At 42.8% G+C, this 25,074-nt stretch overlaps 13 protein-coding genes and 1 non-coding gene across 14 annotated transcripts; 5 read left to right on the forward strand and 9 right to left on the reverse strand.

Moving 5' to 3' along the window:
- Positions 1–21: 21 nt before the first annotated feature.
- Positions 22–1,362, forward strand: FOA43_001127 (uncharacterized protein; the record flags this gene model as incomplete). Its single annotated transcript, XM_038921450.1, has 1 exon — positions 22–1,362. The coding sequence occupies one exon, from the start codon at positions 22–24 to the stop codon at positions 1,360–1,362; it is 1,341 nt and encodes a 446-aa protein (XP_038777378.1).
- A 4-nt stretch (positions 1,363–1,366) lies between these two features.
- On the reverse strand, positions 1,367–2,173 carry FOA43_001128 (uncharacterized protein; the record flags this gene model as incomplete). The annotated part of the gene is made up of 1 exon (XM_038921451.1): positions 1,367–2,173. The coding sequence occupies one exon, from the start codon at positions 2,171–2,173 to the stop codon at positions 1,367–1,369; it is 807 nt and encodes a 268-aa protein (XP_038777379.1).
- Positions 2,174–2,402: 229 nt separating this feature from the next.
- On the reverse strand, positions 2,403–3,120 carry FOA43_001129 (uncharacterized protein; the record flags this gene model as incomplete). Its single annotated transcript, XM_038921452.1, has 2 exons — positions 2,403–2,424; positions 2,558–3,120. 2 exons carry the CDS (start codon positions 3,118–3,120, stop codon positions 2,403–2,405), a joined length of 585 nt encoding a protein of 194 aa, XP_038777380.1.
- A 239-nt stretch (positions 3,121–3,359) lies between these two features.
- On the reverse strand, positions 3,360–4,298 carry CYT1 (cytochrome c1; the record flags this gene model as incomplete). Its single annotated transcript, XM_038921453.1, has 1 exon — positions 3,360–4,298. The coding sequence occupies one exon, from the start codon at positions 4,296–4,298 to the stop codon at positions 3,360–3,362; it is 939 nt and encodes a 312-aa protein (XP_038777381.1).
- An 824-nt stretch (positions 4,299–5,122) lies between these two features.
- CDC21 (thymidylate synthase) lies at positions 5,123–6,043 on the forward strand (the record flags this gene model as incomplete). The annotated part of the gene is made up of 1 exon (XM_038921454.1): positions 5,123–6,043. The coding sequence occupies one exon, from the start codon at positions 5,123–5,125 to the stop codon at positions 6,041–6,043; it is 921 nt and encodes a 306-aa protein (XP_038777382.1).
- Positions 6,044–6,077: 34 nt separating this feature from the next.
- On the reverse strand, positions 6,078–7,811 carry FOA43_001132 (uncharacterized protein; the record flags this gene model as incomplete). The annotated part of the gene is made up of 1 exon (XM_038921455.1): positions 6,078–7,811. One exon carries the CDS (start codon positions 7,809–7,811, stop codon positions 6,078–6,080), a length of 1,734 nt encoding a protein of 577 aa, XP_038777383.1.
- A 46-nt stretch (positions 7,812–7,857) lies between these two features.
- Positions 7,858–10,249, reverse strand: FOA43_001133 (uncharacterized protein; the record flags this gene model as incomplete). The annotated part of the gene is made up of 3 exons (XM_038921456.1): positions 7,858–7,864; positions 8,115–8,604; positions 8,695–10,249. 3 exons carry the CDS (start codon positions 10,247–10,249, stop codon positions 7,858–7,860), a joined length of 2,052 nt encoding a protein of 683 aa, XP_038777384.1.
- Positions 10,250–10,418: 169 nt separating this feature from the next.
- TFP1 (Vacuolar H+-ATPase V1 sector, subunit A) lies at positions 10,419–12,326 on the reverse strand (the record flags this gene model as incomplete). Its single annotated transcript, XM_038921457.1, has 2 exons — positions 10,419–12,269; positions 12,324–12,326. The coding sequence occupies 2 exons, from the start codon at positions 12,324–12,326 to the stop codon at positions 10,419–10,421; spliced, it is 1,854 nt and encodes a 617-aa protein (XP_038777385.1).
- Positions 12,327–12,505: 179 nt separating this feature from the next.
- On the reverse strand, positions 12,506–13,795 carry FOA43_001135 (uncharacterized protein; the record flags this gene model as incomplete). The annotated part of the gene is made up of 1 exon (XM_038921458.1): positions 12,506–13,795. One exon carries the CDS (start codon positions 13,793–13,795, stop codon positions 12,506–12,508), a length of 1,290 nt encoding a protein of 429 aa, XP_038777386.1.
- Positions 13,796–14,123: 328 nt separating this feature from the next.
- On the forward strand, positions 14,124–15,524 carry FOA43_001136 (uncharacterized protein; the record flags this gene model as incomplete). The annotated part of the gene is made up of 1 exon (XM_038921459.1): positions 14,124–15,524. One exon carries the CDS (start codon positions 14,124–14,126, stop codon positions 15,522–15,524), a length of 1,401 nt encoding a protein of 466 aa, XP_038777387.1.
- A 163-nt stretch (positions 15,525–15,687) lies between these two features.
- Positions 15,688–17,346, forward strand: FOA43_001137 (uncharacterized protein; the record flags this gene model as incomplete). The annotated part of the gene is made up of 1 exon (XM_038921460.1): positions 15,688–17,346. The coding sequence occupies one exon, from the start codon at positions 15,688–15,690 to the stop codon at positions 17,344–17,346; it is 1,659 nt and encodes a 552-aa protein (XP_038777388.1).
- Positions 17,347–17,899: 553 nt separating this feature from the next.
- Positions 17,900–17,980, reverse strand: FOA43_001138. The gene has a single exon. It is a non-coding gene; the product is annotated as a tRNA-Leu (tRNA).
- Positions 17,981–18,711: 731 nt separating this feature from the next.
- On the forward strand, positions 18,712–22,185 carry FOA43_001139 (uncharacterized protein; the record flags this gene model as incomplete). Its single annotated transcript, XM_038921461.1, has 1 exon — positions 18,712–22,185. The coding sequence occupies one exon, from the start codon at positions 18,712–18,714 to the stop codon at positions 22,183–22,185; it is 3,474 nt and encodes a 1,157-aa protein (XP_038777389.1).
- Positions 22,186–22,239: 54 nt separating this feature from the next.
- FOA43_001140 (uncharacterized protein) lies at positions 22,240–24,358 on the reverse strand (the record flags this gene model as incomplete). Its single annotated transcript, XM_038921462.1, has 2 exons — positions 22,240–22,825; positions 23,166–24,358. The coding sequence occupies 2 exons, from the start codon at positions 24,356–24,358 to the stop codon at positions 22,240–22,242; spliced, it is 1,779 nt and encodes a 592-aa protein (XP_038777390.1).
- Between the last annotated feature and the right edge of the window lie 716 nt (positions 24,359–25,074).

A 25,074-nucleotide genomic window follows, 5' to 3' on the forward strand; every position in this document is an offset into this window, starting at 1 on the left:
TCCTTTTAGGTAAGAACTACAATGTTGCCGTTACTTTGCATAGCCCTTTCATTGCTTCCCCTTGCTTCGTGCGTGGACTTGGAGGTAGGTGACAAGGAATCGGTCTGCGCAGCTGCGACTTTGATCATCGACGGTATTATGGACTACTATGAAGGTACCCGTTACGGAGGTACCGTGGGTATGTTCCAGGAACCTTACTATTGGTGGGAAGCAGGTGAAGTTTTTGGAGGTATGTTGGATACATGGTATTTTTGCGACAATGATACATATGAAGATATAATTTATGATGCCATCTTAGCTCAGAGAGGTACTGGCAACAGTTTTATGCCGCAGAATCAATCTTTGACGGAGGGTAACGATGACCAAGGATTTTGGGCTTTCGTTGCTATGGGTGCTGCCGAAAGAAATTTCACTAACCCACCAAGTGACAAACCCGGTTGGCTCGCGCTAGCTCAGGGTTGTTACAACACCATGTGGGCCAGATGGGAGACTGCCAGTTGTGACGGTGGATTAAGATGGCAGATTTTTACCTGGAATTCTGGTTACAATTATAAAAATACCATTTCCAACGCCTGTCTTTTCAATATTGCTGCCAGATTGGCTCGTTACACAGGAAACGACACCTACGCCGAGACTGCCAAGACCATCTGGACCTGGATCACTGATGTGCAATTTGCTACTTTGACTGATGATTCTTACTCTGTTTACGATGGTGCTAATGTCGATAACAATTGTTCCACCCTTGAAAGTACCCGGTGGATGTACAACTATGCTACATTAATGGCCGGTTGTGCATATATGTACAACTATACGGAAGAAGAATCATGGCAGACTGAAGTGGGACGTCTTTTCTCTGGAATGAGCATTTTTTTGACAGACAATGTCCTTTATGAAAGGCAATGCCAGACCTCAAAGACATGCAACAATGATCAGCGATCTTTCCGTTCCATTGCTTCCCGTTTTCTTGGTGCTACTGCCAGATTGGTTCCTGCCTACAGTGATCAAATCATGGAAGTAATCGATGATTCTGCCACCGGTGCTGCTGCTTCGTGTAGTGGAGGAAGTGATGGGCACACCTGTGGTATGGATTGGTCTGCTGGAGATTGGGACGGTGTGTATGGATTAGGAGAGCAAATATCTGCTTTGGAGGTAATTCAGAACACCTTGGTGATGTCTAAGCCTGGTCCATTCGATAATAGCACAGGTACCTCAGAAGGTAATGTGGATGAAGGTCTCGGCTACGACTCGACCTCTAATCCTCACAAGATTACTGTCACTGGAAAGGATAAGGCTGGTGCAGGTGTTGCTACTGTTGTCGCCTTGGGAATTGTCATTGCATTAGGAGTTTGGATGATTGTATAATTATTTATTTAAATAAGTCTCGAACCTCCGTCAACGAGTTCACCACGTAGCATTTTTCTCCCAGTTGTTTAACTGTTTCATTTGCCTTGAGGAACCCTGAGCTGTAATCTCTATCAACTAGGATAGCACCCATCCCCATTTTTAGTGTGGTTTCCACGTCTTTATCATATTCGTCACCAAGATGCCAAGAAAATTGGATCAATTCGGCTCTTTTTTGAGCATAACTGGCACTATCCTTAGTCATTCCTTGAAGTTTTAATCGATCTTCAATTATATATTCAAAGAACCTTGGATCGGGCTTACAATACTCCACGTCATAACTAAGATAAACATCATTCTTGCTGAGAAAAGGTCTCATGCCAAATTCATCTATGACCAAATGAGTCACGCCGGCATCTGCATTAGATGCAAGACAAAAGGGTATCTGTTTTTCTTTGACAGCCCAATGAGCAACATCAACAAAGTCATCAAATACCTTGTAAGCCTCTTTTTTCTTGAAGGCTGTGATTATGTTATTGACCATGGCATCAAACTGCATTGAGTCCAGCCTATTATGAAAATCGGAATAGAGTGAAGAGAGCACTTTGTACCAGAATTGATCGACGCTCAATCCTGCAGCCTTACCGTAATTCGAGAATTGAGAGTTGATCTGCTTGTATGCTTGACCATACTTGAGTTTCAGTTGGTTGATAGGAAGGGAGACACCAAACTTACTGGTGATCTCGTTGTATTGAATGGGGATTGAAGCATGAGGAGTGTAAAGAGTGTTGTAAGCATCGATAGTTATTAGGCTTGGAAGGCGTAATTTCATGATGTAAATGCTTTACAGAAGGTGGTCTCCATGAACAGAGCAGATGGAACCATTGCTCATTGCGACTAACTTTCATCTTCTTAATTTACTCGCGCTCGCGCTCCATCACTCTACTAATATCTACCGCTTCTATTCCTCTTCTTCTTCCTGGTGACGCTCTTCCAGAATTGGTGATGGCACGCATTCGAGCAAAACCATTTCCTTTTCGGATCCGGGTCACTATATAGTCCTACGCATTTATAGTGAAACCACTGATAGCGACAAGTGGGATTATCACAGCACACCATTTTCCCAGACGAAGGACCTCTACAGAAGCAGTAAACCTCTGGGTCTTGGTGACCCTCGGTTCTATCGACAATGCCATTGGCTTTATTAGTACCATACTCATCATCCCTGGGGGTATCCTTGGAGGTGCTTTCGCTGGTATCCCTGGAAGTATCCTTCAAAGCCCGTAAATTAATTTTGATCTTCATTGGATGCTTAATATGAATCACGACTGTAGAGTGCTGGTCCGTATAATTGCTGGCACTTCTAATTTCTTTAGCATGTTCTTTTATAAACTTCTTCTTGAACGAGCTGAATTTCTTCCTTTGTTGCTTCGGATCTTTGTTCAAAGTCTTGAATTTGCATAGTCGGTCCAGAATCTTCAGGTCATTGTCAATGAACTTGAGGTGATTTTTGAGTACCAGTCGAATTTGGCGTGATTCCGCTTCACATTCTTTCGAATTTCGGGATAAGTAACTAGACAAACGGCGAACTTCATCTTGCCCAGAAATATTGGAACTCTCTTGAAGTCTGGCACGTATCTTCGCATTTTTCAAATTTAGCGATTGGATCAACCACAAAGAGCGAACCACCTCACATGGGAGATGATCCAGTGATGAGATAAACGCATTGTTGGCGTTGACAACCGTGTTGACTATCACTTTGTTGGGTGCAGAATCCATGTTTAAGAGAGAAAGAAGCTATTCGTTCGCACTCGCGATAAAAAGTTGGTTGATTCAATCAAAGCGAAGCATTTACTTCTACAACTTCTACTCATATCAGTAACAATAAATAAATAAATAAGTAGGAGAAAAAAAGAATAGTACTAACGATAAGATGATACACATCTTACCATAAATGTTTATATCGAAGGTGAAGGACAGAACACTAAAATGGAGATGGTGTATGGAAGAAGATGAGATCAGTTCTTCTTAGGAGGCTTTGGAGGGTTGAAGACAATCTTTCTGTGTTTGATTGGAGACCACTTGAATTTCTTTATCCAGATAGCCATAAGGTACAAAGAGGTAAGTATGATCAATGCCTTGACACCATCCTTTTTTCTTTCATCGTGTTCTGGCTCAGCAGACCAGTTTAAGAAAGTGACAACATCCTTTGCCATTTGAGAGGTTGTGGCAGGAGTACCGTCTTCATACTCAACAAGGTCATCAAACAAATTTCTGGCCATGGCAATGGATCCGCCAGGGAAGTATGGATTGTAGTTAGTGCCAGGAGATAATTGCACTCCGGCCGGAGGATCTTCTGGATAACCAGTCAACAAGGAAAAGATGTAGTCGCAACCACCGTGTCTAGCCTTAACAATCAAGGAAAGATCGGGTGGAAGAGCACCACCATTGGCGGCTCTAGCAGCCTGCTCGTTAGGATAAGGACCAGGGATATAGTCGGTCAATTTACCCGGTCTCTTACGTGGGTTACCCTGATCATCAGGCTCGTCGTCATATTCATACTCCTCGGCCATGGCTTTGGCCTCAGTGTTGGTTTCGCACACACCAACCAAATTTCTCCAGGCAATTCTATCAAGTGAGTGACAAGCAGAGCAGACTTCTCTGTAAACCTGGAATCCTCTTCTAATAGAAGCGTGGTCAAACGTATCAAACATTCCTTTATGTGGCCAGTTGTACTCTGGTGCATGTAGACCATGCTCTGCAGCAGTCATAGCTTTGGCAGTTTGGGAGTCCTGATAAAGAACGTAGGCAGTAGTCAACCCAGTAGCAGCGACAACGCCATTAATTGCTCTCTTCGTATTGGATGAGAGTTTGGACTTGGAGCCGGCAGACGAGAACGACCTGGCTGTGCGCTTTAAAGCAGAGCCAAGAGAATGGCTATTGAAACGGGAGAACATCGTTGGGAAGTATCTGAATAAACCCTATGCTTTTGTTCTTTTTTTTTATTGTTGGTGTCAAAGAACGTTTGGAAAACAAGCGTTCACCTTAATTCTAGAAGATTTAGGTCTAAAGTAAAAGGTCACCTTAAATACAGTTGAAAGCAAACTCATCGAAAATAAGAAAATAATCAAACGTTCCCTCGCTACCGGGTAACATCCTTTAAAACTGGCTGGAGAGCCGGTGGTTTCAAGCTTTTCTTGCGGGAGCTTCGCCGTGTCTTCGGTCATTCGCACGGTTAGTTTTTTTTACTTCCACCGGGAAGATCCACCGGGAAGATCTACCGAGCTGCCTGCGAGAGAAGGTTGATATCCAAAGTCTCCCATCAGCTAGGTTCCCTTTCTTTACAAATTTGACCTCAAACACATATCTCGATACCAGTCATCCTACATTTTGTATTCAATTGGCTTGGTCATTAGTCGTTCTCTCTCTATTGGTGTTCTCTTCTATCTCTTCTGGCTTTCTGGGGGCTCGAAAATTTTTCCGCCGTCTCCCTATACTCCTCGCTATCAAATCCAGCCAATGAGATTTACCAGAATAAAAAGATCCATCTATCCTCCCTGAGGACTAATTCTATCTTAGGGAAAATTCTTTATTCCTCCTTTCCAACTGGTCGAAGAATATATGTGTGGCAGTGCTAAATGAAAGATAAGTCAATTAATGTTGGTACGTGGCGCAGTAATTTAATCTATAGATATTTGTGGCGAAGTAATTATAACTGATCATACGCGTAGTGATTCACTGACGCGTCTCATCGTCGTTCTTCCTACCTTTGCATCTAATAATGACCCAAGAAACGCCTTCAGGCACTTTTGACACGGAGAATATTCAAGAACAACAGTACTTGAATTTGTGCCAGAAAATTCTCGATGAAGGAGAGAAAAGAGAGGATAGAACAGGGACCGGCACTTACTCTATATTTGCTCCACCACAGCTAAGATTCGACCTTTCAGATGGTCAGTTTCCGCTGTTGACTACGAAAAGAGTGTTTTTCAGAGGAATATTACACGAAATACTTTGGTTCATTTCGGGTTGTACTGACGGCAAGAAATTGTCCGAGAAAGGTGTTCACATCTGGGAAGGTAACGGGTCCAGAGAGTACTTAGACTCTATTGGTTTAAAGGATCGACGTGAAGATGATTTGGGTCCCATATATGGATTTCAATGGAGACATTTTGGTGCAAAATACGTGGATTGTGATACTGACTATGCAGATCAGGGATTTGACCAGATTGCTAATATTATACACACTCTAAAGACCAACCCTTACGATAGACGTATCATTCTATCTGCTTGGAATCCTCCGGCTTTCAAAGAGATGGCATTACCGCCGTGTCATGTTTTCTGCCAATTTTATGTCAGTTACAAGTCTGAAAAACCTAGATTGAACTGTCAGATGTACCAGAGGTCATGTGACATGGGTCTAGGTGTTCCATTCAACATTGCATCTTATGCTTTACTCACCTATATGATTGCCAAGGTCTGTGATATGGAACCCGGTGAATTTATTCACGTCATGGGTGATTCTCACATCTATTGTGATCACGTGGAGGCTCTCAAACTGCAGATCGCGAGAAAGCCAAGACCGTTTCCTAAGTTGGTCATCAAGAGAAAGATCTCAGACATCGATGACTTCAAGTACGAAGACTTTGAGATTGTCGACTACCATCCTTACCCTACTATCAAGATGAAAATGAGCGTTTAGCGAAATAATATACTATAGTATACATAATGTAAGTTTAGGCTTTAACCCGATGACGTCTTGTAGTCGTGCTTGCATTTTTACGAGGTCTTCCTCTCTTTCTTGTCTTAACGTTCTCTTTATTGCTTTCGTCGTCTGGGAAGTCGAAGATTGATGTTGTTTTTTGTTGTTTTCCCAGCTTATCATCTTCCTTCTGCAGGTTCCTGTTGTTGTTCTCAGTGGTAATGTCTTTTAGCACCCTGGTTTTTCTACCTTTCCTACCAAATTGAGCAGTCTTCCTCTTCTTCGATGGGAAAGACCCCACCATAATTCTTCTTCGAGAATTGATGAAAATAGGTTCAAATGTATTATTCTGCTCCATCATCTCGGAGATCTTAGAGTCATCAGCTTTCGTGTCCTCAACTTCTTTTGACTCTTTTTTGGTCTCCTCTTTCCATGAGAGTGGCATCTCAAAGTGTAAATTCCTCAGCTCTCTAGATAATCCACTGAGTCTCTTCTTCCGCCTGTTCTTATTATTATCCTTCTCTGTTTCAGGACTTGACTCTCTGAATGGATTCTCTGTCATTGGCTTATTCGAGAAGCCTGTCTCCTCAATTTCGTGTATTTCCTTTGGCTTTTTTTCTTCCTCATCACACTGATCAGACTCAGTTAGGTCTCCTTCAGGAATATCCATTGCATCCGGTAACTCCATTGGTGCCTCTTCATAGTTATTCTCTATCGTTCTTTGTTCTTTCCATGCCACTGGCATTCCAAATTCGAGGTTTTTGAGCTCTCTTTCCATTCCACTAAGTTTATGCCTTCTTTTCCTCTCTGAAAGACTGATTTCATTCTCACCTTCCACATCCAAAACCTTTGATTGCTTCAAAGGTTCCGGGGATATGTGTTCAAGATCGGAACATTCTAAAGGTGGTATTCCAACATTATCAATTGTCTCTGTAAGTGCAGGTAGCAGTTTTGGTTCTTTCTTTTCAGGAACATTTTCCGGTTCATCCTTATAAGCAGGCGGAAGCTCCACTTTGGGAAATGAGGGCTTATTTGAAGAGTCGGTCTCCACATCTGAATTCTTCATAATTGTATCTCCAGAAGCACTATCTTCTTCTATTTGTACTTCCTGCAGGTCCACCTTTGGTCTCTTTTCGGCCTCCCCCTTTGGTTCCTGCAGTTCCTGTGCTTCCTGTACTTCCTGTGGTTCCTCTTCCTCTTCAATCGCGTCACACTCTTTTGTATTACTAGGACTCTCACTCCTCAGGTATCTACTCTTTCTCCGATAAGTCTCATTAATGCCAGCTAGATAACCCAAAGCCTTCGGCTCCTCGTCTCTACTATCTGGCTTCTCTCGTAACAATAATGGAACATAGGGTCTGCCATCATATCCAATGCCTATTTCCTGCAAATGATTGTTAAACTGTGCCATTAGCTCCTCAAACTTTGTCACAATAGTGTCTCTAACGGTAGCAGCAGATCTTCTAAGTCGGTCTCTCAACACCACTTCTTTTTGTCTGCTCGCCAACAACTCACGCTGACAAGTAGCTAATTGATTCTGTAAACGTGAAATTTGCTGCAAATGTGATTCGTTTTTCAACGCAAGTTGTCGATTTTGTAGTAATAGTCTTCTCTGTTGATAAGCATCCGAACACTGAGAAGACTGAGACGATTGAGAAGAGGAACGGTATTGGAACCCCTGAGAAGAATTCTCTTCCATCGAGCTGGAATCGCTACCATAGTTGCCTTCTCTTATCCCGAGAATCGGTTTTTGGGATAGTCTGGCCATGATGATTACGTTTGTTTTTGTAGAGGAACGTACTGCTTTGTTTTGCTCAAGCGCTAAACAAGTAAACATAGCCAGCCAGTCTTAATATTTAATTTTTCGTGGCTCGTTTTAAAAGCGCGTCGCGAGATTTGACACAAATAAAATTCAGACTTAACGCGTCTCTTCCTACCTCTTACTGGGCTGATACATTTCAAAACTGGACAGATGTAAAGGAACGAATCGTTAATTCTAACTGAAAATTATCTTCACTATATAAAACTTTAATGGTATAATTAGGAGTGTAATTATCTTTAGCATTATTACCATTCATCTCCCCAGCCTTCATCATCCATCTCAAGCTCCAGGTTGAGCTTGCTTTTTGCCTGTAGCTTTAAACCCTTGTGTTTAGAAGGGGCGACTCTTGACCGACTACTATTTTTTTGTAAAGGTGGAGCGGTGGATGTTACCGTTGGGGCTGGCTCGTCAAGATCTTCATCTAAGTCCCAACCATCGTCATCAAATTCTAACTCGTCGACTATCTCGTCCCTACTAGCAGGAGTAGAGCCTCTGGATTTGGTTTCGGCTGGTGCCATAGTAAGACTGGCAGAAGATCCAGTATTTCCAAATCCAAAGAGCGTCTTCTTAGAATTAAGAGCCACTTTGTTAAGGGATAAAGAGTTGAATCCATTAGCGAAACTATCGCACTGTTCCTGTTCTTTCTTCAACGTTTCTTCGTCTTCGTCAGGCAGCTCTGATGCCTCCGTGCGGATCTTTGTAAGGTACAATTCCATCGTCTGTTCGGCCTCTTTCCGAACTTTGGACGAGTTGTCAAGCAGGGCCGGTGCGAGGGCAGATAACGTTCTCGAGCAGCATACTTCTGCTGGAAAATAGTCAATACAGCTACGAAATGCCACAAGTGCATTTAATCTCGTAGGAATAAAAGTGTCCTTGAGTGCCTTACCAAATGCAGTGGTGAGAACAGCAATTCGTGAGTTTGAGTTCATGTGCTCAGCAACTTTGATGAGGCATACCACTACATTAGTTCTGATTTCAGAGTCCTCGTCACTTTGTAAACGCGCTAAATACCTCAACAAATCATTGTTTAGCTGTCTATCAGATATCTTCGAGACTATGAAGATAACCGATTTGATAGTCTCCTGTCTGATGGCAGCGTTGGTATCATTGAAACCTTGAACCAAGTTCGGATATATCTGGCCTTGGATCTCATAATTGCTAAATTGGTTTACTATTTGCGGTAGGGCGTTGAGAAGAGTCATCCTAATGGCCCTGTCCGGATATGAGAACGCCTTAAAAATTACGGGTTTCAACAATCTGTCAAAGGAGGCCTGAGTAAGGTGTAAACTATTCTTTAGAATAACATACAACAGAATTGACTGGGCGTTATTTTCATTAGATTCGAGATTGTTGAAACTGTTGATAAGATCAGGTAGGATTCGATATTCAAACATACCGATGGGTAATGAATCAATCTCATCAAAAGACTGAAAAATTTCCATCTTCTCATCGTTATCTTTCAAAGCAAGTTCACTCAAACTCCTCCAGAGATTGATGAGAGGGGTATCAAAAAAAGACGTTTCTCCGAACTTCAAAAACTGCTGAATACTGTAGCGAACTGAGACTGATGATTGTAAGCATTTCTTCAAATGAGGAGCCATACTGGCTGGAATACAGCTCGTGTCAGAAAGAATATCCTGAACAGAGATAGAATTGTCAGAGTTGTCGTTTTTGAGCAATCGCCATGCAAATACACCAAATTTGAAGGAATCGAACTTGACAGCAAAATTTGCTTTAGCCGTGTTGAAGTATTGAGCGCCAGCGTTTGCAAACTCTGGAGGAGTTAATGTCTCCTGGAACGTTGGAAGCTGATATGCCGAGGAAAGAATGGTGAAATCATTGCGTTCTTTCATATTAACCAAGATTTCGAACCCACCGAGCTTCCATTCACCTGCCATAGTCACGAATACTGAGTCCTCGCACACGTTACAGTGAACGGAGGAACCCTCGACATTGATGAACTTTATAGCAGAAGCAATCTGATAGATTCCGAGAAGAGCCAAATCCTCAGGATAAGGATCGAGTGGGTAGCTCGTACTAATCATTTTCATTAGAGGCCTCACTCTCTCTGTAACTATATATAGGTGCTGATCATTTTGAATGGAATCCACAACAGTGAGCACCCCAGGCAACAATGACAAGCTTCGTGACTTTCGATAGGCATGTTGAGCCAGCGATATGTATCTAGTCATCTGTGGATTTTTCAAGTCGAACTCGAACACCGTCACCAGTGAATCATCCTTCGTGGACACTCCCGCGTATATGTTCCACAATGAATGCGAGTTTCCAGCTCCGCTTGCTATATCAAGCACGAGTTTCTCTTTTAAAAAGTAAGGAATCGAGTTTCCCGTGAAGGACTCGACAGCACGTGTAAGAAATTCCATTGGCCGAAGAACCCGACACAAGAGGTGTACGCTTAACAGGCTGCTTGACGTGGAGATTTTCAGTTATGTTTTTTTTTCAAGAGCCGCGTACAACAATTTACAGAGAGGAGCATAATTACCACTACTTCGCTATCAAGATAATATATTGATTGAATTGAGTATCATACCATCACTCGGATGCTTCCTGGAACCTTTCCGAAATATTTTGAATCATCTTCTCTAACTGTGCACGTACCTTTTCCTCCCCAAGACTTGGCTCCGCAAATTTGGCGGACGACACGTTGTGCTTAACGTCAGAGGTGGCCTCGGCCAACTTTGACCATTGAGCTCCACTAGAGACAGCCTTTTGGGCCTCTTCATAGTATAAAACAAAAGCTCTCATCATGTCATAGGTCTTCCAAATGGGGCAGAATGCATCGTAAGATGAGTAACCGTTCTGTTGTAAAAAGTCCTCCTTAATCAATGTAGACACGTCCAAGATAATTTTATCGGAATCAGATAAAGCAGATTTACCGACTAATTGAACAACCTGTTCTAATTCTTCGGCGTTGGATAGAATCTCCTTGATTTTGTTTCTTAAGACCGGGAACTCCGGATAGTTAGAATCGTAGTATTTGTTCAAAACGGTGGTGTACTTGGAGTAAGAAATCGAGGTATTAATCGAGGGGAAGTGCTTCCTCTGAGCCAACTTCTTATCCAAACCCCAGAACACTTGTGTAATACCCAACGTGGCAGTAGTAACTGGATCAGAAAAGTCACCACCAGCTGGAGACACGGCGGCAACGATAGAAACAGAACCTTGTCTATCTGGAGAACCCAAAGGAATACACTTACCAGCTCTCTCATAAAATGAGGCCAACTTGGCACCCAAATATGCAGGGAAACCTTGATCAGCGGGCATTTCTCCCAACCGACCGGAAATTTCTCTTAATGCTTCGGCCCATCTAGAAGAAGAATCGGCAATCATGGAAACATCTCTACCTTGGTCTCTGAAGTACTCGGCCAATGTAATACCAGTGTAAATAGAAGCCTCTCTAGCAGCGACGGGCATGTTGGAAGTGTTGGCCACTAATGTAGTACGCTTCATGATTGGTTCCTTCTTGCCCTTGACGGTAGTGTACAATTCAGGGAATTCCATCAACACCTCTGCCATCTCGTTACCACGTTCGCCACAACCAACGTAGATAATGACATCAGAATTGGAATACTTGGACAACGACTGGGAAATGACAGTCTTACCGCAACCAAAGGCACCAGGAATACATGTGGTACCACCTTGGACATCCGGAAACAATGCGTCCAAGACTCTCTGACCTGTCAATAATGGGTAATCGGCAGAAAGCTTCTGAGCAACAGGTCTTGGCACTCTGACCGGCCATGTGTGCATCATAGTATATTTTCTGACGACATCATCGTACTCAACCTCCATGATAGGCTCGTCGATCGTGTAAGAGCCAGGCTCAGCAATGCTGACCACGGTACCACGTCCACGTGGGGGAAGTAAAATCTTGTGATCGGACATCAAAGAATTCTCAAACGCAACACCAAGAATATCACCACCAGTAACATGGTCGCCGACCTTGATTTCGCCCGGTTTAAACTCATACTGAGTCGTTCTGGACAAGGCAGGAGCGTCAATACCCCTTGGAATATAGATTGATTGTGATATATCCCTGATGGCTTTCAAAGGTCTCTGAATACCATCATAAATGGTTTCCATCAAACCAGGGCCTAGTTCAACAGATAAAGGTTTACCAGTCCTCGTAACAGGGTCACCAACGGTAACACCTGCAGTCTCTTCATAAACCTGAATGGTGGCCTTATCAGCAGTGATTCTAATGACCTCACCAACCAAATTCTGATGACCCACTTTAACCAATTCGTACATGGCACAACCAATCATGTTCTCTGCAACGACAACGGGGCCAGAAACAGAGTAGATCTGGCCATACGATGACTCTTCAGCATCATCCAATGATAGCTTTCTGAGCTCTTTACGTGCGTTTTCAATTGCTCCGGCCTAAGCTTGTTAGTAACTGCAAAACTGACTAGTTCAAATCTTCTCATTACTTACCATTTCGATTTATACTGATTCAATGGTTATCCAACAGCAATGGTGACAAGAGGAATAGCTTTTTTTATACTTTTTTCTATCAGTTCAATAGCAGCCGTATTCGCTCGTTGGTTGGCTGTCTGCATTTTATTTTGTTTAATTTTATTTTAGCATCTTTACACCAGTTATATAGAGTAGCACCACTATACTTCGGTGACGACCATAAGTCCTAGTAAGGAATCGATTACCTGGGCGGCAAGAAGACCTGTATTATCTCCGTCGTAGCTATTTGGAGGCGTGCTCACTTCAACAATGTCACAGCCGACTAGATCAATTCCTTCCAATTCATCTAGTATAGTCAGAACCTCTCTCGGGGTCAATCCCCCTGCTTCCAACGTACCGGAATTGATGTAGCCAATGTCGAAAGTGTCCAAATCGAAGGTTAAATAAACTTTCCGGTCACCCACAATTTCCTTAATCTTTCTGCCAACACCTCTACTGGTCAAAATGTCGACATCTTTGGATGTTATCGTCTTGAAGCCGCATTCTTTATCGTGATGTTTAGATTCTAAGGTAATATAGGGAGCACGGGTACCCACATGAACAGAATGGCCTTTGGACACATATCCCAATTCGCTTGCATAATGTAGAAACGTTCCATGATTTATGCTGGCATACTTGGAGACATTACCACCAACTACTTCGGGGTCCCAGGTGTCGATATGGGCGTCAAAATGAACCACAGCTAAACTTTCATTCCCATAAGTTTCGAATGCAGATCTGAGGTTCATTAAGGTGATTGTATGGTCACCTCCAAGGGTAATCACTCGAGTTTTTTTGTAATGTGTGGATTTTAAGGCCGTGTCATGCTTGTGGATGGCTCTTTCACCTCTATAAAGTTGATTCAATGATATTCGAGCATCAAACGGTGTCATTGGAACATCTCCACAATCCACAATCCTTAGACCTTCTCCATAAGGATCTATATGACGGAGCTTAGAGTCTGCGCTGTTTCCTCTAATAGGTGTAAGGCCGTATCCTAGTCTTCTAGAACCCTGTCTAACACCGTTTGGACCAAACCGGGTTCCTGGGCTATACGAAACACCCGAGTCAAATGGTGCTCCAACAATGGCAATATCAAGTGTCGAATCCGTATTCGTAAAACACTCTTCTTGAGGTAAGTGTGCGAATGTCACGATGCCTGAGTAGAGAGGGACATACTTGGAGAAGTCGGAAAGATCGTCGTCATCTGGAAAGTGCAACTTGTTTGTTCTGAACATCAAAGATGAATCTCTGTCAAGTGTTTGCATGGTATCTGCTAACTCGCCCATCTCGATCTGCTGATTCCGATATTCCTCAGCCTGATCACTGATAGCTATATCTCCAAAAATATCGTCCAGGAACGATTGATGCTGTCTATTTGATGCGTATCCAAGCACTTCCTGTCCACATACGCAAACGCACAAAACGCATGTCTGTAAGATGTATTTCATCGTTACCGGAGGCAGGAAAGAGTTGGCTTGACATACATGAATGCCTCATTTCCCCGGCTCCAATATATATAGATCATTGGCATCGGAATTATTACCTATTTTGGAAGCTGCATGCAACATCACAGAACTGTTTGCTATGCTGACTTTTATCATGTTTCTGGTGCACTGATGTCTGTTCTTATCACTCTATGGCTGCATGCAACAAGAGAAAAAGAAGAGAGAGAAACAATGTGGGGTGGGTCCGCGAAATGGGATTATGCTCAAGAAGCATTGAATATTGTCGATGATGTCTTTTCTCTGCTAGTCGTTACTCTTTGTTGCCTCGACAATGGCAAAATATCCTACGCTTAAGCTTTCTGCGCTTGCATCGAAGATTGATTCAACGGTGCCTTTCCAGCCACAATATTCGAATCTTCTCAACGAGCAGCATTTCTATCAGAATGGTACCATGCTATCATGGGCCAATAAACAGGCACATCCTGTAACGCTACGACAGTTGGCAAATTTCGGACAGAAATTGAATAAAACTAAGATTCTCTCCAGCGCCAATTTTGTGCGTAATGAATTGCCTATTAGACTAAGTCTGCGTGTCAGAGAGATGCAGAAGCTGAGATTCAATATAACCAACAACTATCACTTGAATCAGGTTTATCAGAGTTACTGCTACTGCTTTAACGCTTTTCGTAGAACTAGAAGGATCGATACTTTGGAAGACAATGAGAAGTTTTGTCACTTTCTCTCCAATGTTTTGGACGATCATCTAATTGTCCTTCCACATTTAATGATGGGTTCTTTGGAAGTGTCCATATTGAGAAGTATGCCGCAGCAGTCTCTTGATAGTTTCATCTCCAATATGATTCGCTCTCGTATTAGTCGAAGAGTTATCATGGAGCAACATATCTCGCTTTCGGAATCGTTTCAGAGTCAGTCGGATTCGGTGGTTGAAAGGCCTCACAATTACATTGGAGCTGCCTTTGAGCTTGGCTCAGCTCACGATCACCTGAAGCTAACAGCAGAAGCTGTAAAATCGTATCTTCGAACCATGTATCCAACTCTCAAGATGCCTGAGCTTGTTATTGAAGGTCCAGACGTGAAATTTGAGTTTCTTACTTCTCACCTTAATTATATCTTTGCCGAGATTTTCAGAAATGCTTTCAAGGCTACCATTATCAACATGTTGAAGCAAAATAGTCATCTTAGTGAGCAGGAGCTCGGTCATTTGCAACCTCCTCCAGTTGTTGTTCAAGTGAGTAGCAACAAAAAGTTTGCCTCCTTTAAGTTTTCCGATCAAGGTGGTGGTATGTCAAATGATCGGCTCGGTAAAGTGTGGTCTTTTGGTAAGAGCCCTGAGTTGGCTACGCAATACTTGCAAAACTTCCACAGAATGTCTGGTTTGAATATGCCTGAGAGATTGCCTATTCTGGATCATCAGTACTGGGATGACCCTGACGAAAGTCACGTTCACTATAGAGAGGCATTGACTGGTATTTTGGGTAACTTAGGTCGTATCGAGTCTGGAAAAGTACCACAAAAGTCTACTTTGCTTGACTTGGCAGGAAGACCATTCAAATACACATTGGGTATCTCATTACCTATGTGTAAAGTTTACACTGACTATTGGAATGGTACTTTAGAAATGTACTCTGTAGAAGGATACGGTTCAGATGTTTACCTCACTTTTGGCAAGATTGGAGCCAACAATGATCCATTACGCTTGGATAGAGCTTAAGAGCAGTGAAATCATTTCTATTTATTTATACAATCAAACCTTTCAAAATCTTATAAACGAAGCAGATAAAAAAATGACCAAAAAAAATGTAATATGAAGTCCTTGAAAAATTAAGGTGTTCTCGAGGCTTGAGTAGTTAGAGGCACTATTTACTAAGCTAATCATGAGAGACAAGACTATATCAATCTATTCATTACTCAGTGAGGGCAATGAGGATGCTACAAAAGAAGAAAACGCTTCTGTCGCGTCTGTGTCAACGCGTCTCGAAGATATCAAGCCTAATGAGGCTAATATCGGATTAACACTCTCTTCACCATCTCCACCAGAAGAATTTTCTCAGAATCATCAAGAGAGCCCGACTACGTTATATGATCCCATTACAAATACTATAAGAGATCTAGTAGATGAGTCCGTTTCTGAAAGTATCAAGATCTCCGCAAAAGAATCGAGCCGTCGCCTAAAGATGTCCCTTAGTGAGATGATGAATGCTCCCGCTCAAATTCAGCCTTCAGATAGTGAAGTGATAATAGGGAGCGTGGCATTAGCATCAGGTCAGACGCCTGCTGAGACGAAGCCTGAATCAACTCCACTCAAACCGAGTACTAGGCCTTCCTCAGCCTCTGAATCAACTCCACTCAAGCCGAGTGCTAAACCCTCCTCAGCATCTGAATCAACTCTACTCAAGCCGAATACTAAACCCTCCTCAGCCTCTGAATCAGCTCCACTCAAGCTTAGTATTAAATCCACCTCGGCCTCCAAATCACCAACTAAAACAGATTCTAGATTCAGCCCCAGAAAGAGTCGAAGAGCCCTGAAATTGGTGAAGAAGGGCTCTGGTGGTTTACTGAGAACCACTTCTGGTGCTGGACTTATAAAGCAAGGAAGTTCGTTGGATGGCTCTGAAACTGATGTGTTGGAGGAGGATGCTGATCCGGTTGATGCATCCAAGCGTAAAGAGCCTCAGCTGCCGATTATCTGCGTGGATGTTCCTATCGCACGACCCGGTTCAAAATTTAACGAGTCGAAGGTCACGTTTAATGTCACCAGTATTTGCGAAGATAAGTACGGATTCAATGCTCTCAATCCCGGTAATAGATTTGCATTGGATTTGGATGACGATGTTGAAGACGATGATGCCGGAGATGATGACGATATAGGTGTCAATGCGACATCTAGTACTACCGCTGGTGTTGCCGGTGCCTCGCGTCCTGGTACTGAATCAGGTATTCTTGCCGGCGCGGATGACGATTACGAGAATGCGGATGACATAGTTCGTCAGCTCAACCTCAAGTTTGAACCAGGAATGAACGACGAAGAGAAGGAAGATTTGGTGTTGAAAGAGCTACATCGACGCAGGATGGAAGATAATAAGCGTATCGGCAAGTACAATGTAGAGGATCCTTTTATTGACGATGAAGAGCTCCAATTTGAGGAGCAAACAAAGAATAACAAGGATGGTTTCTTTGTATATTATGGACCCTGGATAGAGCCTGAAACTTTTAAGGGGAAGAGAAGAATGGCGGCAGGTGTAGCTAGCAAGCGAAGAAGAATACCTGCTGGCCCAAATGTTATCGCTATCCACTCTCCTAGTCCGTCCAGAAGTGTATCTGCCCGCAGTAATACCAGCAGATCAAACTCCGACAAGAGCAGACATCATGAAAGTGACCCGGATCGAGGTAAATCTGAAAAACCGAGAACTGAGCCTAAAGAAGCTTCCAAGATTATTGTTGGTAAGCCTGTGATTGTTGGCTCGAAGCCAGTCATTGCCACAGATTCTACAAATGACAACAAGATCATCATTGGATCTCTTCCAGTTTTATAATTTACGGTATAATTATTGAGGTTACATAACTTATAGCATAGTAAATTCAATCTTCGTAGACTTCGGAAGTCACAGTCTCAACCGCAGTGTTTGTCGAAGTTACGTTAACGGTCTCTGTAGGACGGACCCAGGTTGGATTGCATGTGTTAAAGATGGTATTCGACGTTCCACCGGACTCTTCAATGCTTGTTGCAGCATAGCAGAATGATTCAATAGCAGTCGAATAGGAAGTGATCTCAGTAGATGATGTTAGAGTGTAAGTCTCATAAGAATACGAGACTGCATGCGCAAGCGAAGGCAGTAGTGCGATGAGATAAACCAGTTGCATTATGAAAAATGGTACTTAGGAGAATGGATTGGAAAATTATACAACTAAAACTACTTCACGAGATCAGTCTACTTATATATCTTTGATTGTTGCAGATGAAGAAAGGTTAACATGTTTGGTAAGAAAACAGGAATTTCCCAATTGGGACGACTCAATGAAAAATCTCCGTGGTCCAGAAACTGAAATGAAAAGTGGTGAGTTTCAAAAAAGAAAACCTCAAGAGCATGCATAATGCGGCATTCGAACCTGCGTTCTCTGGGGAGTGATAGATCTTGAGTCTGCCGCCTTAGACCGCTCGGCCACTTCAACAATTTCGAGCCTCGATTTTATATTGGTCTATTTTGATTAAGTATTCTTATCAAATGAACTTGATAATCTAAGTAAATAAGTGTCTTTTGTTGTTATAACCGTGTGAGGAGTAATCTGTGCTCTTGAATTCCAGTTTACACATTTTACAGTTACAAATTCTATCTCTCAAAATCAATAATAGTTGTCATAAAGGTTTACAATTTTCAGTTCACTGATTCCAACAAAGGACAAAGGGTTATTTTTTTTCACATAATTCTTAAATTTGTTGCTCAACTTATAACAAGTTGCGAAATTATCCGTAGATGATAGAAAGTTGGTTAACTCAAGCTTTAAGCCAACTAGAGTAGAAAGAAAATCCTTAGTATGAGTTTGATTATGTCAGCTTTCGTATCCCTCAAAAAAATTTTCGTGGTGAATCGGGGAAAAGTTACTTTCCTGGTGGAGATTACCGGGCAAGATGATTCTCTCTCGAAGTAGCAAGGAATATGGGGAAGCACATTAATTTTGTACCAGGGAACACCCAGTAGATTGATTCACCAGGGACAGGACTCGCTTAGGCAATAAAATTGAGAAGAAGGTAAAAAATCCACCGTACAGGATACGGAGAAGAATAAAAGAGTGAATTACTGTCACCAACTTTGAACGAACCATCAGATAAGAAAGCCAACGGATTGTGGACAAGTGTCATATTACATCTTTACTACCTACAGATATTGTTGCATAGCATAATGTCTACGTATATTGCCGGTGACGATGTGCATTTCGACTACGCTAAGCCGGAAGACGTTTGCAATCATAGCAAGAGCAGGGCGAAGGAGTCTGCTAGAGGATCTTCCCCGAGCGTGAGAAACAATCGTGCAAATAGCAACGGCGGGGTGAGAAAATCAACGGGACTCAAGCTGCAAATGAAACTAAAGAGTCCAGATGCCGAGTACCCTACCTCCCGCGTGATACGTCAGGGAACCAATGGGGATGTGATAGTCTCTGAGCTCAAGCAGGAAGTGGAAAATCCACAAGTCAGACAAAGTGGTAACCACGGGGACATTTCCAGTGAGACGATAAACGACGTCGACGTCGAAACATACTCTACAGACGAATATGAATATGATCAAGGCGAAGATATCGACGATAGGGAAACCTATGACGATGACGACGATGACGACGACGACGATTACGATAACCAGAATAGTCAGCAGAATGACAGGTATTGCAATTGTAATAACCACAAACATGGATCACATCAGCATGGCTATCAAGAATCACATACGGATAGCTGGGAGTTGGAGTGCCAGAAACAAATCATTCTATCTCAGTTACGCCATCCTCCTCAAGGTAATTATCTTTGGGATTGCGACATATCTGAAGGGGAAAAAGAGAAAATTAAACAGTTCTGGTTGAAATTATCTGAAGATAGGAAGAGAGAGATTGTTGATGTGAGCAATGATGATGTAATGAAGATGATTCATGAAGAACAACAGCTCAGTTGTGATTGCAAATTCTGTGGCAATCGCAAACTGATTCTGGAGAAGGAGCTGGAAAAGCTTTACAGAGAATACTATACGCTTCAGAAGTTAGTGCAGAAAGACACAGATGAATATCAGTTGAATGAGAGATTAGTGAGTACATTTTTAGGAATCAAAGTACCGGAAACCGTTTCCGAGGAAGAAGAAGAAGAGGAGGAAGAAGAAGAACAAGAACAAGGACAAGAACAAGAAGAAGAACAAGAACAAGAACAAGGACAAGAACTAGAAGAAGAACAAGAACAAGACAAAGATAAAGATTTTGAGACGATGCCGAATGATGGGAAAAATGGCACTAAAAGCCATTTTGATGAAGTACTTTCTTTAGCAGGCGACATAATCAAAAATGATGGAAAGAATTTTATTCATATGATTGAAAAGCTTGATAAGACACATGATGGGCATTTGGACAAAACAATTGACGGAGATATGAATAAATTGGGATATGAAAGATACAAAGCAATGTTGGCAGCTTATCCGAAGCACTTTACCAAAAAGCAAGAGGAAGAAGCACGCAAAAATTTCGAGCTTTACATGGAGATGTCCAAAAAGGGACATATGCGGTTGCCATTTATGCCAGGGATGAAGGAGACAGCCCGAGGAAAACCCGACGAAGAGGTTGAAGGTGAATATCTAGATGATAATGAAGAGGATGAAGATCAAGATGAAAAGAACAGCAACCGCGACGAAGAAGAAGAAGAAAAGAAGAACAATGCCGAGCTCGATGTGGAGGACAACAAATTCTATGACGAAGATGGTGATGAAAATGCGCGTGAGGATGATGAAGAAAGTCAATATACGGATGAAAATGATTATGATAGTGAATACTATGAGAGAGAAGAAGAAATTCGCAGAAGGCTGGTTGAAACAAACCGGCTCCTTCAAATGTCCACATCAAAGCTTCTTCGTGCCAATGTCCTACAGGCGTATAAAGAGAAAGTTGCTGAGGACAGTAGGAAGCAATTATTGGAGGAGCTAGAGACAGAAGAAAGGATAAAGAAGGAGAAAGAAGAGAAAGAGAGAAGAAAGAAGGAGCGGCAAAAAGAGAAGAAACGATTACAACAAGTGGCTAGAGAAGAAGAGAAGAAGAGAAAGGAAGTTGAAAAGTCAGAGAAGGAGAGACAACAGAAAGAGGAACAGAAACGAAAGGCCGAAGACGGACGAAAGAGAAAGGAAGCAGAGAGAAAGAAAAGGGAAGAGGAGCAGAAAAAAAAGCGAGAAGAGAAACAGAAAAGGAAAGAAGTAGAGCTGGAGAGACTGCAGAAAGAGAAAGAAGAAAGAGAAAGGCTTCATGGAGAGGAAGAAGAAAAGAAGCTGGCCAAGGCTGAAGCGAAGGCTAAAGCAAAGGTAAGAGCAGAAGCCAAGGCTATAGCTAAGGCTAAGATGGAGGCCAATTCTAAAGTGAGAACAAAAACTAAGGTGGGAATTGAGGCGGAAAGTAATTCAGAAAGCAAAGCTAAGATAGGTCAGATCAGGCAAACCAAAATTTCTTCTTCACCTTTAATGCCCCTTCAGCAGCCCCTTCCTCCAATGTTACCATCTCAGGGTGCTCAGGCAGATTGTCGATTCACTGGAAGTAGGATAGTCCGAAATTCATCATCCGGTCCTGCTGCATTACCTCCTCTGACAAATGTTCTAGGAGTTTCTAGCCTCTCCGATTCCTTTACCGCAAATATTTCAGGCATTTCCACTGCAGGCACCAACTCAAACAATTCGTCATCCTGGAAGTTATCAAATGCGGATATTCAAGACCCATACGAAAGGTCGGCTCTCCCTGAATTGGGCCTCCCTCTTCCAGGCAGTGACATTGATTTGCTTTCGCAGTACCTCTCTAGAGCCTCCGTGGGGGAAACCGGCTCTACAAATTTGTTATCCAGACCATTTGCCGAACTTTCTCCAGCAACAGCAGCCATCAACACTGCTGCTACTACTGCTGCCACTGCAACTACAGGACATCCCGCTCCCACTTTAACGCAGCCCTTCTTTAACACCAATTCGTCCCCTGAGAAGGACATTTGGAGCAGCAATACCAGCAACACGGGTACTCCTATGGGTTCCAATGCAGCATTGTCTACTCCTCACAACAACTCCATCTGGGGTCTTGCCCCCAGTACCACAACCACTGATTCACCTTCTCCATGGCTCTCAACCGGCGCCGGTTTGGGATCTTTTGACCGTGTGACGATGTTTGATGCCAGAAAAGTTCAGCTTGAGGTGTTAAAGGCCTCTCCTAACTTACCGATGGAAAAGAACGCTTTCTATTCGGTTCCTTTGCTCTATCACTATACCAAGTCGTCGCTATCTGCTGTTTTGCCAAACCTGACTCTTTTGCAGTTTCTGCAGGCTCTTAGTTTCCCTCTCGGTGATGTGATCAGCTACTCTTTTGAGCTTGTGAAAGATGATCTGGGCAATGCCAATTTGGTTAAAATTGTGAAGCAGGGTCAGCAGCCAACTCCCTTGTTACCTATACAACAACTACAAGCCACCCAATCAACACAGCCTACCCAGTTTGGACAGTTTAGTCAGCTTGGACAACTTGGGCAAGCTGGTCAGTCTGGCTTAGCCCAACCCTTTGGAGATTCTGGCTTGTTCATGGATAACTCTTTTTCTCAGTTTGGGAAACCTGGCATGTCTCCGGATACCGGTTTTCTGAATAACACTTGGGGGACAGGACTTCATTAAATATCTGATTATATAGGGTTTTCATTACATTGTGTATATAATTAATTCAAATTACTAGCTTCGATCGATCCTGTTGAACAGTTTCTCTTCTTGCTCAAGAAGTTCTTCCAGTTGTTTCTTCGTTTTCGTAAAGAGTCTTTTCAGCTGGATTCTATGCTCCCTTCTAATCGCATACAGCCTTTTATTGATTCGGTCCTGAAACTTTTCATGCTTTTTTAGCAACTTGTCTTGTACTTGGCTCATGGCGAGTACGTCTTGTAACACAGCAGATAGATCAGAACCCTTTTCTTCAGGCTCCTTTTCGTTAGAGACTTCTCCCACCAAGGTAGTCGCGTCATCCGTCTGATGCCCACTGGAGCCTACCTCTGCCAGAGTATTTGAATCATACAATTCATGTTCACTAGGCATTTCTAGCTCTCCCTGAGAGAAAGCATCATCGCATATGTACTCAGACTCATTCTCGTGGTTCTTCTGAGACTCCTTTTGAGAATCCCTTTCAGAATCCGTTTGAGGATTCTTTTCGGGATTCTTTTGGGGCCCCACTTCAGGCTCCCTTTCAGACTTGTCCTCCCCAAATTCGTACGCATGAACCGGAAGAATCGCTATCGATTGACATACACGAGACACCATACCCACAAGACTAAGGAAACCGATCAATCGCGCTCCTCAGTTCTCACATTCTATCTACTCTTTTACTCTGTCTTCACAACATACATTTCATTTATTGAAGAAATCAAAAATAAAAATAACTGAAATATTCCATAGACGTTACGAAAACAACGCCCATCATCATAATCAGATAAAACGGATAACAGGGAATTGATAGCCTATATCGAACTAAGAATGACTTAGATAACAATAATAAAAGGCTTTGAAAAGAAAAAAGGCAATGAATCACTGAAATGAAAAAGAAGGTGAGTCCAAAGAACACTTAGACAGAAAACGAAACATATAGGACAACAGTTTAATAGAAAACGAACTTGGCCTTACCACTTGTAAGCGCCACGGTACAACCGTCAGAGCCGTCTCCATTGTAAACACCGTCCTCGTAAACACAATCTCCGTTAAGGCTACTACTGCTATCGTAAGCAACAATCTTCACGTTGTAGTTAGGGGCATCTAGGTTGTTAGGATTTGGAATCAAAGACAAATAAGTGATACCACCAGTGGCACCGGCACCAAAGTTCAATGGAGCCCAGTTACCAACACCGGAGCCTGAAGTACCCCAGATACAACCATCCTCAACGGAAACACCAGCGTTGTTAACATAGAATTGGGCAGAAGTCTTTTTACCTTCCCATTGGTAGTAGGAGTCCTCATCAACGACAGACAAAATAGCTTCTGAACCACCATCAACAACGGTTGGAATAACCATATTCTCGGTACCTGGGTAGTCAGTTCTGCAGATAGCAACTGAGTCAGAGATCTCGGAGACAACTCTAGCAGTATTTTCACCCCATTCACACAAATAATTGGAAGTTGTGCTAGTCTTGTAAAGGTAACCATCCTTACAGTACAAACCACCAACGGAAACACCGTTAGAGGGTTGAGTAGAAGGCCACTGGCTCTTGGACATACCAGGCTGGCAGGCATAAGAACAGTAGGTACCATCCTCACAAGAACCACCGGTGGAGGTGTCATCATGGTACAAACCAGACCATCCACCGTAATCCAACCAATCCAAAGCAATGACACCATTGCCAGAAGGAAAGTCAGAACATGCGACAGTACCATCTTCGAACTCTTCGGTTGGATCAACAAAGTCACTCAAATCACCAGTGATACCAGTGGAAGAAGAACTTGATGAATCAGAGGACGAATCGGAGTTCGAAGAAGATGTGGAGGCAGAGGAAGTTGACTCAGATGACGAAGCATCAGCGGTAGTGGCAGCAGCAACATCTTCAGAACTAGCAACCTCGGAGGTCTCAACAACTTCAACAGTTGGTGTCATTGTTTGACCGTCTCCATCGACAGTAACAGTCACATAGACATAGTCGTAAGCGACAGCTCTTTTGTGCTGATGGTGTCTGTGGTAGGTTCTCTGGGTGGTAGTACATCCATCATCCTCAGCATCAGCGACAGCGACAGCTTTGGCATCGGCCAATGGAGCAGCAAAAGAGGATCTAGCAAGAACCGAAGCAATTGCAATCAAAGTTTGGGTAGAAAACTTCATGACTGTAAGAAAAGTAATATACAAGTGTTAGTTAGCAAAAAGCGGATGAATGAATAAATGAGCGAATAGCGACAAAGGGAATGCTTGTGCGTATAGTATAGTATAGTGTCACCAACGGGGATGGCAATGAATGACGGAGAACAGGAAGAAGAATATTAGGTAACGAGACGAGGAAGAAAAAATGAAGGGGATCAAGGATCAAAGGCATTTCGAAGACGGGAGAGGAGACAGTAACAACCAACTCCTGTGACGTACAATAAGTACATGCAAAAGTTGATTACTTGTGGTCTATCGACCCCTTTCCACGTTTTCTTGATCTCCCGTTTTCGCTCCTTTTCTCGCTAAAGTTGGAAATCCACGCCCCCTGTCATCTGATCTCAACCCCCAGCTAAAGAGTAGGAGGAGGGATGTTTGAGTATCTTTGTCTCGTTGAGGAAAAAAATTTTTCTCATTTCCCAATTAGGAAATCAAATGTTTCAGCCTCCAAGCGCGCATTGTTTACGCTGAAATTGGGGAGGTAAAAAAAGTTGCAAACCTTCCCTTCCTCCCTTCAAGGAGAGAGGGAACAGGCGAGGATAAAAAATTTGTATCGTCAAGGGGAGAGAGAAGATGAAACAAGGGCTGTTACGATGAACGTAAATAAAAGGTGGAAGCAGATACGAGTAGACCGTGAAGGGAGTATATCCAGGTTGAACATGCTAAACAGGTTGAAAAGA

Source organism: Brettanomyces nanus, chromosome 1 (genome assembly GCF_011074865.1).
Source record: "Brettanomyces nanus chromosome 1, complete sequence".
NCBI lineage: Eukaryota > Fungi > Ascomycota > Pichiomycetes > Pichiales > Pichiaceae > Brettanomyces > Brettanomyces nanus.